Source organism: Lutjanus erythropterus, chromosome 23 (assembly GCF_056507025.1).
Source record: "Lutjanus erythropterus isolate fLutEry1 chromosome 23, fLutEry1.hap2, whole genome shotgun sequence".
Lineage (NCBI taxonomy): Eukaryota > Metazoa > Chordata > Actinopteri > Lutjaniformes > Lutjanidae > Lutjanus > Lutjanus erythropterus.
In genome coordinates this window covers 1,480,800-1,498,988 of record NC_139339.1, presented here as the reverse complement: position 1 = coordinate 1,498,988, position 18,189 = coordinate 1,480,800, and the positions used below count along the sequence as shown (strand labels likewise).

Sequence of the window (18,189 nt, the reverse complement as noted above, 5' to 3'; positions counted from 1 at the left end):
ACATTTGTCTTATGGAGTAAAATGATATGAAATAAAATAATGAACATGAAATGTATGCTGTGTAAATGTTTTTTTTTTTTTACTTAAACTGATTCACAATTAAATGTTTCCCTTATAGAATAAAATAAAATAAAAATATAAGCAATTAAATGTGTATTTTTGTATGATTAAATTGCTTTACAAATAAATGATCCCCTTATAAAATAAAATAATGAACTAATGGAGATTAAATTAAATGTGTAAAACATTTTCAGATAATTAAACTGCTTTACAAACATTCCCCTCATTAAATTAAATTAAATTAAATTTTAAAGAATGAACAAAAATATAAGCTATTAAATGTGTCAATGTATTTTTACATTAAATTTCTTTACAAATAAATGTTCCCTTTATATTTAAAATAAAATAAAATAATGAACAAAAATGTTAGCTGAAAAAGGGGTAAAAGTTTTTTTTATAATCAAACTGGTTTACAAATAAATGTTCCCTTCAAACAAAATAAAATACAACAACAGATTTTAGTGGCACATGATAATTCCTTACCCTGCAAATACAATCAACTGAGGAACTTCATAAAAATACAATCTTTATTAGACTCATGCCATCATTTCACATTTTTACCGATTATTCTCAAAATGTTAGACATCTTGATCTTAACAGTATTTTATTTGTGATGATGATGATGATGATGATGATGATACTATGACAGTGGCATTTATGTTTTTTTGAAGTGTTCGTCATTATATATGTATTATTATGCTTCTGTCTTCAATTGTGAGTGAGTGAGTGAGTGAGTGAGTGAGTGAGTGAGTGAGTGAGTGAGTGAGTGAGTGAGTGAGTGAGTGAGTGAGTGAGTGAGTGAGTGAGTGAGTGAGTGAGTGAGTGAGTGAGTGAGTGAGTGAGTGAGTGAGTGAGTGAGTGAGTGTGTGTGTGTGTGTGTGTGTGTGTGTGTGTGTGTTTATGAGGCCATCCAGATGAGGAAGGGCAGCAGGACGGCCAGCAGGGCGAAGCAGGTGCTCACAGCTCCAAGGTAGATGAGCAGACACGGCAGCATCACCGCTGTCACCTTGGCAACACGCCGACTCAGCAGCAGGTTCCTCACTGTCTTACAGAACTGAGGAACAGAAGAAGAAGAAAGAGGATGGATAAATGGTTTAGGTGTGATAAAATGTTGTGTTACTAATAAAGTTAATTTTTTTTTTTTTTTGAAAAATGCCTGAAATATTTCATTGTTTCAGCTGTTTGATTTGTAAAACCAAGAAAATCTGTAAATCATGACATCAGCCACTAGGTGGAGTTGTGTTTTATGACACTGCTGCAGGAGCAGAGAGAGGTTCAGGTCACATACGTTCACTTCTTCTCCCTCCCTCCTCATCATTCAGTCCATCAGTGTAAAAACCTTCAGGGACTCGTTGGTTGGTTCATAATTAAACTCTGTCACAATCACATGTGCAATCGGAGCTCCAGTGAGACGACCATCTGCAGCTCAGAGCAGCACCACAGAAACAATAGAGCTTTCATCGACTCCACTGTTGCTGCAACAGGGAGGCTTAACCTAATTAAAGATCTGTGATCGGCATTAATCTGCAGCTAAAGGTCAGTCTGGAGCCGCTCTGCGAAAACCACAAAATCTGAAACACAAACCAGAAAACAGTGGAGATCTACTCTCTGTACAGTGAAGGGAAAAGTTCAGGAACTCTTGGCTCGGAGCTTGCAGCACTGAATATTTCAGATTGGTCGAGTACTCACAGCAATTTCTTTCAGCTTCAGTTTAAAAAAATCTGCAGCCACAAACCAATTAGTTTTCAACACACTAACTACATAACAAGCTTCACCTGAAACGTCTGGAAGCTCATGACGGTGCCGTATCGACAGTACATGACGTAGTGTTCACAGTTGTACCACAGCAGGCTGTAGTTCACGTGACCCTGAAGCTTCTCCGCCCTCATGGCCACCTCCTCCCCCTGCAGCGCCGGGCGGCTGCACACCTGGACACGGGAGAGGACAGGTGGTTAGCTGCTGTTACTGCCGCCGCTGATGTTATCACTGTACTCCTCCTCAGTTAGCCGTGCAGCTAGAGGTTCGTAAAAGTAGAGCGAAGTTTTTTGGTGGCTGGTTTGACTGAACATTAACTGAAAGCCAACATCTGTAACATCTGTAACAAACTTTCTTAACGTCAAAGTCACCTTGTCCATGGTGTTGATGAGTATCTCTGATCCGTAGGCGAAGTCCTCCACTGAGTCCACCCTCACACTGCCTCGCTGAGGACATCACACACCAGTAAGACCAGTTAGATCACATTTACACCTCATTCTCCTTCACATACCTTTAGAACATTATTATGTGAGGTCTGGTACCTTGGCCAGTACTCCCAGTAGGAGCCTGCTGTTGGTGACCATCTCTTTGATTCGACACTGGTCACTGGAGACGACGGGCATGATGTCCGGGATGAAATGAGCCACTCTGAAGGAAAGGAAAGGAAAGGAAAGGAAAGGAAAGGAAAGGAAAGGAAAGGAAAGGAAAGGAAAGGAAAGGTCGAAAGAAGTAAGCAGGAAAAAGTAGTTCAGTAAAAAGGTGAAGAATAAAGGGAGAAAGACAAAAACAGAAAGGAAAATCAAATAAAAACAGATGTCAGCAGCAAATTTAAGAGAGAAATCAAATGAAATGAACTTCTTCAAGATGTGAGTTCTGGTGAAGTTAACTGAAATCTTTAATATTCACGTAAAGATTTTAATAAAACTGGTCACTGGACTGGAGATCCGGGCTGAACTGAACAGCCTCTGAGACCGACGCACAGTTTGACAGGGAATACAGTACTGAGGTGGTTTTCTTACTCCGTTTGAGTCGACATATTAGGCAGCTAGCTCCACTGCTAACCAAGCTAACTAGCTAACACCCAGCTAACAGCAGACAGTGGTTAGCCTATTTTAGCAACAAGTAAACAGCTAACCGCGCTCCATCAGGTAGCTCTCTAAGATAAACCACCTTGGTACCGTACTCTCTCATCAAACAGGCCTTATAACATTTAATGTCATAAACATTCATAAAGACAAACAGGTGTCATGACATGGTTATGACAGTGTAAAGACAGTCTTATGCCCACCCCTTCAAATATATTTTTTTGTACCATAAAAACTCACCTGCCTCCCCCGAGGTAAATCCCAAAGTGTGTGAACAGAGTCCTGGGGACTTCCAGCAGGTCTCCCCTCTTGAAAATCAGCTCATACTTCCTGTCTGTCCTCCCCACTCCCTGTCCATCTGCCTCCTCTTCTCTCAGCCTCTTCTTGTCCTTGACGTTGTGTCTCGGTGTGGAGATGAAGATCAGAGCGAGCAGCTGCAGAGGGAACATGTTTAGAGGAGGAGGAGGAGGAGGAGGAGGAGGTGCAGCCGTCACCTCTCAGGTGCTTTTATTATCGAGGAGGAGGGAGGAGGGGGGAGTCAGAGAGGGGATTAGAGAGGCCGGTCCAGCTCACAGCTGTGGACTTTACTCCTCAGAAGTGTTGGCAAAATATCAAAACGTTTCTCTGCTTTGCTGCTAAGTGTTATAAGCTGTCTCACTATGACAGGTGAAACTAACAGAGGTCACTCAGACCAGACGGTGAAGCACCTACTGCAATATCACAACTGTCACAGACACCCAGAGGAGATTTGTTAAAAGTTAAATAAAGTGTTTTTATGTAGTGTAGTGTCATTTTTCTTTAAGATGTATAGAACGGCATAATGGTGTTATAACAGTCCTGGGTTCACCTGACTGTATGAACGTGACAAAGAAACAATAAACAGGAAAATAATCCTAAACTTCTCCAATTAACCAATTACTGAGAACATTTTGTTATTTGAGAGCACTTTGTTAATTGAGAATATTTTGCTGTTTATTGAAAACATTTAGAAGATTTTGTTATTTATGTAGAATATTAACATTAACATTAACATCATAACATCATAACATAATAATCTGCAGGAGATCCGGATTAAAAAGACACAAAACTTTTCTATAACAGACGAGGTAAGCTGTGTCTTTAGTTTAGCAGTTGTTGATGACTTCTGGTCAGTTAAGCGTCAATAAAATAGTATTTTTCCACATTATTTCACGTGATCACATGATGATAATAACAAGGAGACATTTCACCCTGTTTCAATGAAATGTGCCAAACAGTAACGACCAAAGAAGAAATACTAAAATCAGGCAGGATTCAGTGATTCAGGTCAAATTTCTTTGGACTCACTTTCTGACAGAAGTGAACTGAGTCACACTAAACCCTCAGAACAACAGAGAGCTGCTCAAATATCCGGATTATTATAATTAAGCAACTTCAGTGCGACCATTTCCCAATTCATGTCATTTCAACACTGAGAGTTTCCCAACAGCAGCTCACAGACAGAGGGAACAAAATGCTCCCTACAGTGGAAATACACCAGTTTATTTTGCTTTGCTTCATCATGATGAAGCAAATGTTGATTTCTCAGAGTAACGAAAGCAGAAAAATGACACCATGAGCGTTTAGACTGGTTCTGTCTGCCACCAGGTCAGATATTTCCAGGGGAAACGAAGCTTGATCTTATGAAGGATTCTGTTTTCATGACTGAATAAACTGTTTCAGATGATTTCTCTGACCTCAAGTTTAAATCTCAGTACCTGCAGGTTTATGACATCACAGCTGGTCTGGAGCCAATCAGAGTGTGGCATGAGCTCGAAGCTCCCAGGTCACAAACTCTGAGAGTGGACTTTGAAGACAGCTCATGTCCAGCTGCTGAACTTTGGAAATGAACAATATTTACATATTTATGGATTCTGGACTTGGGACAGAGAGAAGGAATTTTAATCCGAGATGATTGAACATTTATGTGGAAAAACCAAAACCACACCAAACTAATTATTCCAAGAATTAAGAGAGAATTTTATGATTTTTATGTTTATCTTTTATGTGTTCAAACATGACTGGAAGGTTCAAATTAAACCAGATGACCAGTGAACTGAGCCAGTTTTATTATTCAAGTAAAGATTTTTTCTCTTTGTTTTTATCTGTCAGTGTTCTGCTCTGTTCTGCGGTTCTGTTCTGTTTGTGGATCTGTTGGACATGTTGTTGTAGTTCCTACAGTCGGCCAGTGGAGGGAGACGGAGGTCAGAGAACACTGGAGGACTGACCTGAATATTTACCAGAGAAAAACTCTTTAAATTATCCTTCAAACTGCTCCATGTTGGATAACTTATTTACATTTTATTTAAAATATCACACTATGAAGTCATGTGACTATATAACTGTATGTTCATGATAAAATATGATTTTATTTCATACAGAGATGTAATTTTAACAAATAACCCCCAATGACAGCATCTTTCTAGATGATGTTTACATTTGTGTATATATTTGTGTATATGTTTTTGGCTTTATTTTGATTTTTTTTTATTTTGATTTGATTTTTAAGTTAAAATGAATAAATTGTAGAAGTAAGTTTTTTTGTTTTTTTGTTTTTTGCTTTATTGTTGTTATTTAATAATCTGATTTAATCATCTAAACACACCATGTACATCTAATATGCGTAAATGTGACAGAGGATTTAACATTATTCTGTTTTATGGAGCGAAGCAAATAAAAGTATATTTTCTGATGGTCAGTTATTTATTTGAGTTTATGTTTGTATCAGTTGACCCAAAAAAATCACCAGAAACGTCTCAGAAATCAGTCGGCTCTAATTTCACGTCCTTTATTTACATAGAAAATACAGTATAAAGTGTTACAGCGTCATAAAAAATAAATTCTGTACAAAAGTTTGTGACTGTTAGAGAACAATCAGGTCATGAAGGATATCTACAGATATTTACACGAGGGCTGACACGAATCTGTGGATCTTCTAGCCGGCCATCCACAGGGTGAAGGGGATGAGGAGGGCGGGCAGGGCCGTGCTGGAGGATATTCCCAAACACGCCATGGACAGGAGCCCCAGCAGCGCCGTCAGCAGGACGTTACGCTGGTCCCGGATCAGAGACTTCAGCCACTCACAGAACTGGAAGACAGGAAACAGTGTTACTGGCAAAGTGTTTGACATGAGGTTTATTTTGTGATAATGACCTGCTCACTGTACATTATAGTCCACATCGTATCAACCTTGATTTAAGAAAAATATGTTTTATTTGCAATATCATTGTTTGTCAAGTACCACAATACCCATTACCCTAAAGTGTAATGGAAACGTCTCTGATTGGAGGAGCTAGTTACCATGGAGATGTTTACCGCCCCTGCAAACCAATACTTCTGCTAGCAGGCTGGCTAATACCTAGCTAACATGAATTGTGCTAATAATGTTGTTCTGTGGCACTGAATGCAGTTTATATACATGACATAAATAACACCTGTATTAGGAATATAAACAGTATAATAATGACAAAAGTTAAATTTAAAAAAAAGCTGTGTCATTTGCAATGGATTATGGGATGAGTAGTTCCTGCACTCAAATGTGAGTATCAACAAACACCCATTTGTTCCCCCTCTAAACATCATCACATCTCGCCCCCCTCTGTCGCAGCTCCACGCCCCCCAGTAAGGAACCATTGGCCTAAAGGAAGCATACGTAAGGTGAATAGAATCAGTCCAAGCACAGAACCTTGTGGAACTCCATGACTAACTTTAGCGTGCATTAATTCATCATAAACATATGAATGCAGCACTGAGATAACCAATAAGAAAGCTTCTGACCTAATTTTCCAAGATTAAGAAGGACCTTTGATGACAGGAAAAGGTCCTAAAAGTCCTAAAATTAGTAAAACTCCATCCACTGATGAGGACCAGATTTCTTCTTGTAAACTTTCAAACATTCCTTGCTCTCACTGAGCTGCTTTCTAGTAAAAGAATCTCGAGTATAATTGACCTGTTGTTTATTTTACTGTGGGGCCCTCCGAGGCCCCTGTAGGCGCTCCTGTTGGCCCCACCTTTCTCCTTCAAAGGGACCTGGCTGAAGCAGACAGGGATCCCAGACTGCAGCGGGTCAGATGTTTAGGTTAGCAATTACAGGAAGTGAAATTGGATCAGCTGCAGGACGGCGAACCTCCCTGTCCCCTCACCTCCCCCACAGTTTTACTTGAACATGTAGGTCAGAGTCTAATATTTGCCTCATGAAACCACATAAATCAGGAAGAGACTGATCCGATCAGAAGGTTTTTTTCAATCAGGTTGAGCAGAGAGGTGCAAAACTTTGCTCAAGTTGGAAAATAATCACCAGGTAAATGCTTATCTCAGTCTCTCTCATGTTTGTCCCACGTGGAGGTAATATTAGGTGACGTGAACAAGTTTTCAGGAGGGACAGAAATATGGTGGGACCAAAACAAAACTGGTCTTTGGCCGATACAGATGTTTTGTCGAAGACCAGAAAAGATTTAAGACTTGTCGAAAGGCTCTAAAACACATGATTCAAATTTGTGTTTGGACAAATGAATCCATTGAAACAGGAAAAAGTCAATAAGGAGACAAAGCCACGCCCCTTCTGGTGGACCACCGTGGGACCTGGCTTCGGAAAAAATATGAACCGTAGTCAGCGGTGAGAGACAAATAATTTGTTGGTCCCGTTTGAATTGTACCATGAATCACACATAAGTTTGTCAATTTAAAATCAAATTCTTCAAGTCAAGAAAGTCACAGTTTGTCATCAAACTGTTGACGTAACGTTGACGTATGTCTTCCCTTCAAAAGCTAACATTAGCCACTAAAGCTATGATATTTTACAAAAGCAGATTTTACTCATTTTTTCTCTTCCCGGCTGATAAAAGGAGCAGAAGTCTCTGATAAAACACTTTACAAGGGACAGTGAGATTCGTGTTGATGATGTAGATGAGAGACTACACACTGAGTATTGTCACTGTAACCTCACCTACTGTTCATTGTTCTGCAGCTGCACCACAGCTGGATTAACTTACTGCTAATGCTAATACAACATTTCCTCCTGCTGCTGTTTCACATTAAAGGTACTGGGCAAACACGGGGAGGCTTTTATTGTGAAGCAGCCTCAGTAAACACAGTGTATCTGTCAGTGAGGTTAGCGCTGACCGCAACCGTCCCTCCAAAATGCTGCAAACATGACAGAGATGATTCAGTTGATCTTTTCTGGTATTTTCAGAATCCACAAACATTCTTCCGACCATCTGGATGAAAATATCTTCCGTCCACTGAACTATAAAAAAGATGTAAAATAATTTTTCATCTCTGTGGAGATTATGGAAATAACTTCAGAGCTTTCCAAACATCACCACTTAATTTTCCCTCAGAGAAACCAGACAGTAACCTCTGTGACCCGAGCGTCCGCTAATAGAGCAGCGGCACAGACTGCAGCTCTGAGTGCACGAGGCTCCGCTGCCCTCCTTCATCATCATCATCATCAGTCTGGACTGACTCTGACTGGCTGCTGCTGCTGCTGTTTGGTTTCTGGCTCTGGTCTGAATGCAGCTCTTGTTCTCTGGACTTTTCCGAGGAGCGACCCAGATTTTCCTCTCGTTTAAAAACACTCTCACATGCTGAAGCACTCAGGTGGAGACACGAGAGACTTTTTCTTTTCAATCTTTTATACCTGAACAGCACTCAGAACATTTACTCCAGTTAAATTATGCTCAAAACTGACTTTTAAGGTTATTTTATTATATATATATTTTATGTTTCTGATCAGACAGATCAGAGATACTTCTTACAAATGAATGATTCAACTTGTTCTGATTTTACTGTTGACCTGTGGTTTTCTGTGATGCAGGTCAGACGTGGTTTTGCTCATCATTTATTCATTATTTGGCCTGTTATTATACACTTTGGTTAAGTTTCTGGACTTTTCTGTCCTCCCCAAAACCTCCTTCATGCTGAAATGTCTTAACAAACTGCAAACTTTTTATATGGAAGTGCATTTCAACTAATGTGATTAGAAAAAGATCCTGTAAGTCTTTAATGAGGGGAAAAAATGTCAAAGTAGTGACTTAAGCCATTGTTTTGAAAATGTTTCTCATTGTTTTGACACACTAAGCCATTATTTTGAAAGTTTTTCATTATTTTGAAATAGTAAGCCATTATTTTGAAAACGTTTATTGTTATTTTTAGATACTGGGCCATTAATTTGAAAAGGTTTCTCATTATTTAGAGATACTGGGCCATTAATTTGAAAGTTTTGCATTATTTTGAGTTTTTTAGTTGTTTGAAAAAGCTTCTTGTGATTTTTTTTTATCAAAACTGTTATAGTTAATTATTGTTATTTAATAATTTATTATTATTTTAGATCATTTTGAAACATTTTTTCATTGTTTTGAGAAAATAAGTGATTTTTTGAAAGAGTTTCTCATTATTTTGAGATAATAATGAATATTTTTTTTTTTAGAAAGTTTGTCAGAATAACTTACGAGATCTTTCTTTTTCTCATCACATTGGTGGAAATGTGCTTCCATATCCAACCCTGACCCATATCAACAGCAGCCTGTGAACAGACTGAAGTTACAGCCTGAACCAGATCAGGCAGAGCAGAGCAGGAAGTGGTTTGTGTAGTTTACAGACACTCACCCTCCTGCAGCAGCAGGACTCTGTTAAAGCTCGTGTGGTGCGTAAAAGCGCACATGGATTCTAGAATAACAGACGTAACGATGAGTATAAGAAACAATACATAAAGATGAACTAATGCAGCTGTTTATTAATGCCTCGGGGTAGATTTATGCTGTTTTTGGTTGATTATTGATCAGATCATTTAAAGATTTGCTGTGATGTTAAGTCTGTCTGGTGTGAACACGATCAAAGGCATCAGTGTGAAACCAGAGATCATGAAAATCAGTCTGACCACCGCGCGTGAAGCTACATCAAAGCCTCCGCCTGCGGTCCTGCGCGTAAAACCTGTTGCCTTGTGCGTAAAAAGCGCCACCCGGCCGGTGCAGGTTCTCACCTTGTCGGTCTGCAGGCTCTGCGCCGTGCCGTAGCGGCAGTAGGTGACGAAGTGCTCGCAGTTGTTCCACAGCAGGCTGTAGGAGACGGTGCCGACCAGCCGCTCCGCCCGCCGCGCCACCTCCTCTCCGGTCAGCGGGCTGCGGCGCACCGCTCGGTCCATGGCGTTCAGCAGGATCCCGGCTCCGTACGCGAAGTCCTCCACAGAGTCCACGCGGATGCTCGCGCGCTTGGAGAGCACCCCGAGCACCAGGCGCGTGTTGGTCACCATCTCCTGGATCTGTCTGCTGTCCGCCGTCAGCACCGGCAGGATGTCCGGGATCAGGTGCGCCACCCGGCCGTCGCCCAGGTAGATGCCGAAGTGAGTGAAGAGAGTCCGGGGCACCTCGAGCAGGTCTCCCCGCTGGAACCGGTGAGCAGCTCCGGGCTGAGGAGCAGTTTCATCCCGCTCACAGCGCCTGCTGAGCGGCCGCTCTCCCCCCAGAGGAGGCAGCAGGCTGGACAGCTTGATGTGAGCGAGGAGGAAGAGTTTCTCCAGGAGGAAGGTGAGCGTGTCCAACATGACTGAGGCAGAGCAGGAGGACACAACACCACAGAACAAGAAGAAAATGACGTCTGTCTGTCTGATATCTGTGTTTTCACTCCACCGCTTCTCCTCTTCTGTCCTTCTGTCCGTCCTCTCTGGAGGTTTTTCCTCCTTCAGGGACATTTGGAGACAGAGGGAGGAGGAGGAGGAGGAGGAGGGGTGGCGTCACCACCTCTGGAGGAGACGTGAGGAGAGAGAGACTGAAAGTGAAAGGAGAGACAGAGAAACACAAAGACACGAGGAGATTCACAAAAGAAAAACAAGCTGAGAGAAAATGAATTCCAGCTTCCTAAATGTGAAGATTTGCTGCTTCTCTTTATCATTTATGAAAGTAAATGAAGAGTTTTTGGGTTTGGGGCTGTTGATCAGGAAAATGAAGACAGTTATGATGTGCATTTTTCACAATAAACTAAACTATTTATGAATAATGAAAATAATCTACAGGCTGTTTTCCTCCCACTTGTTCTCGGCTCATGTGTTCAGTGGAGAGTTTGTCTTCTCATTTCTCAGAGGGAGACGATTAAATAAACCAAATAAAATAAAAATTAATGAAGAGGATTGAGAAGCAGAAGATAATTTTCATTCCAAGCATAAAGTTGAAATACTATTTTTATTCTCAACATTTTGACTTTTTTCTTTATATTTCAACTTTATTCTCATCAGGTTGACTTTATTTATGGCATTTTGACTTCAGTTTAGTTAATTTGGCCTCAAAAGGATGAGAATCTTCTGAACATATTAGAGAACGATTGATTCTTTAGTTCATGACAAACATTAAAAATCTACAGATACTTGATTCTCACTCTGCAGGTCTGAAGTCAAACTGGTCCTCACAAGTACAAACACACACTATACAAGGTTTCCACCACCGAGCCAACAAAATGCACTCACAGTTTCCACCACAGCAAATGTCGGTCACACACACACACACACACACACACACACAGAGAGATGTGAGTGTGGAGCATCATGGGAACTCTGCAGTGAGTGGTTGACACTCAAACAGAGCAATGCTGAGGTCACAGCGGTTTAGCTTCCTCAAACCACCAAATGGTTTCACACACACACACACACACACACACACACACACACACACACACACACACACACACAGGTAGTGTGAGCCAGCAGCATCTGTGTTTGTGTGTGTGTGTGTGTGTGTGTGTGTGTGTGTGTGTGTGTGTGTGAAGTGCAGGCTCAGCTCTTTGTTGAGCTTCTGTTGGTTAAACGGTGTCGACAGACTCTCTGCAGTCGGACTCTGCAGACGCTCAGTAATCAGCTCTAATAACTCTGTTGCTGATTATGATGCATTCTGGGAAAGTGGCTCCACATTTTATTCACTTTTCTCTTCATTCAAAGTTCTTGTACAGCTGATTGTGTTTAGGCACGAAAGAAAAGAGGAAAAGCTTTCAGGATGAGGACTGGCTGATGAGTTTGGAATATTTTCTTCCTCAAATCCAATAAAGAGCCGCTAACGTTAGCCTGATCTCTGTAAAGCAGCGTCCAGAGACACCATACAGTTGTTCCAAAGGCCCATTATTTCAAAACCAACAGTCAGAAAAATGTCCTGTTCAACCAAAAGCAAACATCCATTGCTCCGAAGGCCTGTGACTTGCAAAACTAATGTACTTATTTAAACCAAAATCATGATCTTTTCCTAAATCTAACCAAATATTTTTACTGCCTGAATCAGGGGAAAATCTCCAATGAGAGTTTGAGTGTGTATTTTTGGAGCAACAGGCCTTTGGAGCAGTGTGCTTTTGGTCCAGTGGGACATTTTTCTGAGGATTTGGGACTTTAGAATAATGGGCCACAACATGCAAATCTGCAAATTATAGTTTGCTAATTAAGAAGTCCTTGGTCTTGGAAGTAATTAAATCATTTTTTACACTTTTAGTCTTTGGTGTTTTTGGATTTTAGAAAGCTAAAAAAAAAAAAGATTTAAGGGACTTGGTCTTTAATAGATAAAAATCTTTGCAATATTATGACACGATATCAATATAGTACTTTTTTTGGTTCATATTCGATTTAGGAAGTCAAATTAGCAGATGGGGATGGGAATTTTCCAATTGCCAAATTTCATCATCATCACCATCACGATCTTCGTCTCAGTCCGACGCTCTTCCCAGGACTCTAAATGAAGCTGCTCATAAAGGAAACACCCGTGTTGTTTCAGTCTTTGCTTCATCATCTGCAGCTTTAACACTCATCCAAACTTCTGAATGCTGCTGGACGGACGCCACACCGCGGGGATGATGGGTAGTTCACTGGGTTTGTTACATTCTGTCACTCACTCATTCACTCTGCTGCTCTTTCTTCCTGTTTCCTTTAAAGAGAAGAAGAGGATTGTGGGATTAAGTGAGGATTATAGACACACACACTGAGCCCTCGCCCCCCGGCCGAGGCAGCCTGACTGCTGCTGACTGCTGCTGAAAGATGAGATTCTGTGTTGATGTGACCCCGACTGAGCCGCGGTAAAAAGGTGAATGGAAATGAATGATGAGTGTGTGTGTGTGTGTGTGTGTGTGTGTTTGCATGGTGTTAATGCCCTCCAGCAGTTAAAGGAGGAGATGTGAGACTTTTTAGAGGATAAAACCTGCAGATTATTACAAACAAAAGATAAATTAGCATCATTCTCACAGGTGATTCAGCTGCAGGTTTTTGTCTCCACTTTAAATCCTCTAACTTTAATGTGATTGGCTGGATGGAGGTATTATTAAGAAGCTGCCTGTCACAAACGCAACATAAAAAAAAGTTTTCTTTTGGGCTGCAGGACAATTTTTCCCTACAATACTGCCAGTGGTCAGCAGGAAAAACCAGACTGAAGTGTGACTTCGCCTCTCTGTCCAGGTTTTGTTATACATCTATGAGCTGGATGCTCATCAGCTAACAAGCTACATCCTCAGCTAACTCGCTAACGTGTCACAAACTTGAGTCAAGTCCAACTTTGTTCATATACAATGAGTCCAAAATCACGAAACAAACTTAGCCTCCGGGTGTTTTACTGGACGGTTTGTGTCATGTGACCCGTCAGGGAGGATGACATTTGACTTGTAGCTTCTACTGTAGTTGTATGTCGCAGTCCTGGTGAGCACAGAATTATTGGTCAAAAATACCTGATACTTAATTAAAATAAATCAATAAGTGTCAGATTTTATCAGAAAAGGTTTGATGTTATTTGATTTTTTTTTCTGTTGCAGCATGAATCACATGGTTGTAATGTTTTGGTTGTCCACTTACTTTTGGCCAGGCTGTGTAATCTATCTGGATAAACAGTCATGAACACAAGAAATCTAAAGTCGAGGAGATGATTAGATGGTCGTCTTAACGAAGGAGGGTTTAAGCTTCCGTGCAGTCGAACTGCGGGAGTCTTCGTGTGTTTGTGTTTGCGTGTGCGGACAAAAAGAGAGCGGCATAAAAAGAAAAGAATAATGACGGACGAGATGTCATTTATCTTCTTTTATCCTCCGTGACAGAGAGACAGAGAGGTGCTGAATGTGTCGCTTCACCTCGCCGTCCGTCAGTCGGAGCGACACAAAGGCGACAACGTCGTGACAAACCATTCAACAGACGACCTGCAGCTCTCACAGTGATTAATGAACACACACACACACACACACACACACTTGTTCCCATGCTGTCTGCATGTGATGAATGTTAATCACAGTCTTTAAACCTCAGTCTGTCAGTGATGCTGAACCTGCTGTTTGTGAGAAACGTCAGTTTAAACCTTCATGGAAGCGACCAGCAGATCTGATTGTCTGGAGAGAACAGATCTGCACTTTACTTCCAGTTTGAAAACAGTTTTTACTTTAGTTTTAATGCATCTGAGGGGAATTATTTATTTTTTTCTTTGCATCATTACTCACCGCCTTCCAATGTGAAGATTTCAACCTAAATGGACAGAAGAAGAAGACACAGAAAAGACCTTGAGAGTCCTTGGTGTGTCCATCAGTACGTCACTCATGACAGACGTAACCAGACGAAACGACAAAAACAACATAAAAAGACAAAAGAAAAAGACATAAGTCAGAAACAATGTTTAAAACGTATCAATATGAGAAGGACATGAGCTGCGTCTCAATTCGGACACTTCGCTCTGCTCACTGTGTACTTACTTGTGTAGTATGCAGATTTCAACAGGGTAGTTCTGTCTCAAACTGAGGACAGCTGTTGTGTCTTTCCTGGAAATGCTGATCACAGCTTCTTCTTCTTCTTCTTCTTTGTGGGTGAACTGAAGCCATGCAGAACTTTGCTGCCACCCACCAAAACATCTACATCATCTTGTTTGTTAATTTGGTTTAAATTTGATTTGTGCGACCAAATCTTTACGAACTGAAAAAATAAACGTGTTGGTGGCTTCAGTCTGACGGCAGTGTCGTGGTGCTTCAGTATTTCATAGCCCCGCCTCTTCTGCTATGTAGACAAGATGGTGACAGCTGACAGTAAGAAGTGTCATCATCCAGGTACTTGCAGCACACTTAGTTTTGCCATAAAAGTCAACTTGAATGCTCTTTTGTAGGTCATATAGAGGCATCTGTACTAAATCGAGATTGTTTCCAGTTAAAAAAATGTTGTAGCACATTTAACTTGCTTTTAAAAGCAATATTTGCATTAAAAGAAATGTTTTTTAGCTTTCTGACACAAACACACACGTTCAATAACGTTAACTCCAAACAGAAGCTTTGCTCATAAAAATATTTTTAATCTCAAGTTTAGTTTCTACAAAATCATACAGAAATCAGCTCACTGTTTAAATGCATTCAGTGATTTTAAATGAAGAAGGCATCAAAAAGAATCAAGACTTTGTACAAGATGGCACAAGACATTCATTTCATTTCATTTCACAACTTAAAAAAGTTGGTTACAATTTATATTTTGAGTAATCTAAGATCTCTAATTACAACAAATGTAAGAATTTTATTATCAGATTTTTGACATTACTGATGTGTTTCAGTTTAAAGTTTAAATGGACAAAGAGAAATAAAATGTTAAAACTGAAGTGGTGCTCCCTTTAATGAAATCAACACGGTGACAGAAAAAAATCTGTGGCAGTGACAGTCCTGCAAACTTTTCATATCCTAAAAACATCAACAGAAAATAAGACACGACTACATTTACATGCACACTCATTTTTCACAATTATTCAGAATATAACAATATTTTTAATTTGACTTCGGTCATGTAAACAGCATATTCTGCTTGGATATTCCAGGTTGGGCCTCATTCTGAATGCAGAATTTTCCCACTGGAATATAAATCTCAATTGTATTTTTCAGAATAAGGTCAAAAAACGGAACATTTTGTGCATATAAACGTAGTCAGTGACGCGGTGTTGTTAAAAAGCAGCACTGACAGTTTGGTTCAGTTGAAAAAAAGAGAAACGGCAATAAAAGTGTCTGTGGTTTCAATCCTGGACGAAGCCGATAAAGTACCAGTGAATAAGGCACCTCAACTAGCTGCTCGTCCTTGTGTGAGTCTTCTCTTGTAGTACACAGTATGTTACATGAAAACATCGATTTATAAGGCCTTTCCAGGCATTACGGCTTCATTTATCTGTCAGAGTGAAGGCTTTTTACCATTTAGGTTGCACTGAAATTTGGCACAAATGTGGCCTTTAGTGTCTCAAAATAATAAAGCAAAACAAGCTCTTTAATGGATTGATATAGAAGAGTTACTGGCTGTCTTAAACTATTTCAATGCAAAATGTTATCTGGTGTTCCACAAGGCTCAATGTTGGACCTTTTGCTTTTTCTTCCCAAAAGACAAACATTTTGCTCCAGAGTATAATATCTCAACAACTACTGTCCTGACTGAGATTTGGGACAGACATTCACGATGCTTAATGCTTAAAAAAACCAAACTCTTTTGATGGATAGAGGCATTTTTTAAAATTGGAGTTAAGGCTGCACAATTAAGCTAAATATTATCAAAACTGCAATATTGCTAAAAGCAAATCTTGGTCTCTTGGTCTGTTTGTTTGTTCAGTACAGACGCCAACAAATCATCATTATTTTAAGTCTTTTTCAATGAAAATGAGGCAAAAATGATAATTACCGCTCATTTTGAATTATACTGCAACATCTGTCAAAATAATAGTAATATGATTTCTTTACTGTATCATGCAGGCCTAATTGCGACATTAAACTTTATAATATGTTGAATATCTCTTCTCTATTCATATTGTCTGATTTTCTAATCATTGAGGCTAATTACATTTCTGATTTTCCCATTGCTATCTACTTAATTTTTAGGACTTCTCTTTTTGCTTAAGTCAACCCTGTTTATGTTAAATTTACAGAACAGATGTACTCATACAGGGAGACCACAATATAAAAAGTTTTAGTCCTAATTCTAGAGAAAACTGACAGTAAAGAATCTCCATCATTATAAAAAGTGGGCGAAAGTACCAATTGACTAAATATTTTATATTAAATAAGATTATAAATCTAATAATCTGGACGTCGTAGCAAACTATAAGTCTACTGGACGATGTATCAAACTACTGCATATAATTTCCATCTTAATGTTGGTTTGAGTGGCCTCCTCTGCTACTTCAAAGAAGTTTTCTGAGGTCAGAAGTTTGGGACGGATATTAAATATCCAGGCGAGGCTCCACAACAACCCGTCTTGATTCTGAAAACTTGTGTTTATACCAAAATATTTCCTGCAGGAAAGTCTGAAATTTGTCTGAGACAAAAGAGAGCATCCAAAATTACTAAAACATGCTCAGAAAATGAGCAAACAATTGCTTGGAAATCCTTCTCTACACACTCAGGGCTACACAGAGCTTTGGGTAAACATCAAACAGTCCGTGTTATTTTTTGGGTTGAATGAAAAATTAGCTGGGAAATGTTGTTCCACAGTGACGAAGTGTCTCTCCAAAGAACTAACGCACAAATGTGCAAATATTTCACAGGGTCAGAGTTTTGGGAAGCTCCAATATGCAGGACAGATGTGAATCCGCAGTTTCGCTCTCAAACCTCATCTTCATCATTAAGCTGCGAGTGTTTTCCCACATTTCCATGTACGGCGATGACACTGCGGCATGAGTCGCTTTCCAACTCGGGGTTTTATAAAAACAGGAAACGAGCTGGAATTTATGCCTTTTTTAACACCTCGCTTTGTAAATCCCACCACTTCAGTGTCGTCGTTAAAATCCCAAAGACGGGCTGATTAACTTTTATTTTCCCGTGTGATTCCCTTTTTATTTGTGTGATTTATGCACATGAGACTCTGCTTTCAATTAATGTCTGGAAGGATTTGTACTGCTGTCATTTACTATGGTTTTATTGTGTGTTAAAGTCTTTGTATGTCTGTTTAGAAGGCCATTGTTTAGTTGTTGTTCTAGGCAGACTGTCTAATGTGGTCGGGCTCATCCATCTGAGGAAAACCTTATTTCACATTTTAAACATTTAGCAGAGCCTCACAGCAAAATATAAAGAAATCTGCAGAATCCCAAAGAGGTGAAAGTCAAGGGTCAGAGCAGCAGTGGCTGAACAGTTTTCCTGGAAAGCTTCACATGGGAGAGGAGCGCCAGGAAAGAGTTGAAACTCCACAGAGGAAAACAGTCGGATTGGTGTTTTTTCTCCTTCACTGATCAGAGCAGACTGCAGCAGCGTGAGGAGGAAGATCTGGGAGTGGGTGGAGGGGGATATGATTCAGAGGAGGTGGATGAGATGAGTTTTCAGCCTCGACGGAAGCTGT

The 18,189-nt window shown here is 40.1% G+C and overlaps 2 protein-coding genes across 2 annotated transcripts; both read right to left on the bottom strand.

Moving 5' to 3' along the window:
* Positions 1-958: 958 nt before the first annotated feature.
* LOC146305203 (lecithin retinol acyltransferase-like) lies at positions 959-3,362 on the bottom strand. The gene is made up of 5 exons (XM_084712125.1): positions 3,141-3,362; positions 2,358-2,463; positions 2,187-2,261; positions 1,836-1,988; positions 959-1,114 (listed from the first exon to the last, which is right to left on the bottom strand). The coding sequence occupies exons 1-5, from the start codon at positions 3,347-3,349 to the stop codon at positions 959-961; spliced, it is 699 nt and encodes a 232-aa protein (XP_084568251.1). The 5' UTR covers positions 3,350-3,362.
* Positions 3,363-5,690: 2,328 nt separating this feature from the next.
* On the bottom strand, positions 5,691-10,608 carry LOC146305202 (lecithin retinol acyltransferase-like). Its single transcript, XM_084712107.1, has 2 exons — positions 9,898-10,608; positions 5,691-6,006 (listed from the first exon to the last, which is right to left on the bottom strand). The coding sequence occupies exons 1-2, from the start codon at positions 10,603-10,605 to the stop codon at positions 5,854-5,856; spliced, it is 861 nt and encodes a 286-aa protein (XP_084568233.1). The 5' UTR covers positions 10,606-10,608; the 3' UTR covers positions 5,691-5,853.
* Positions 10,609-18,189: the final 7,581 nt, after the last annotated feature.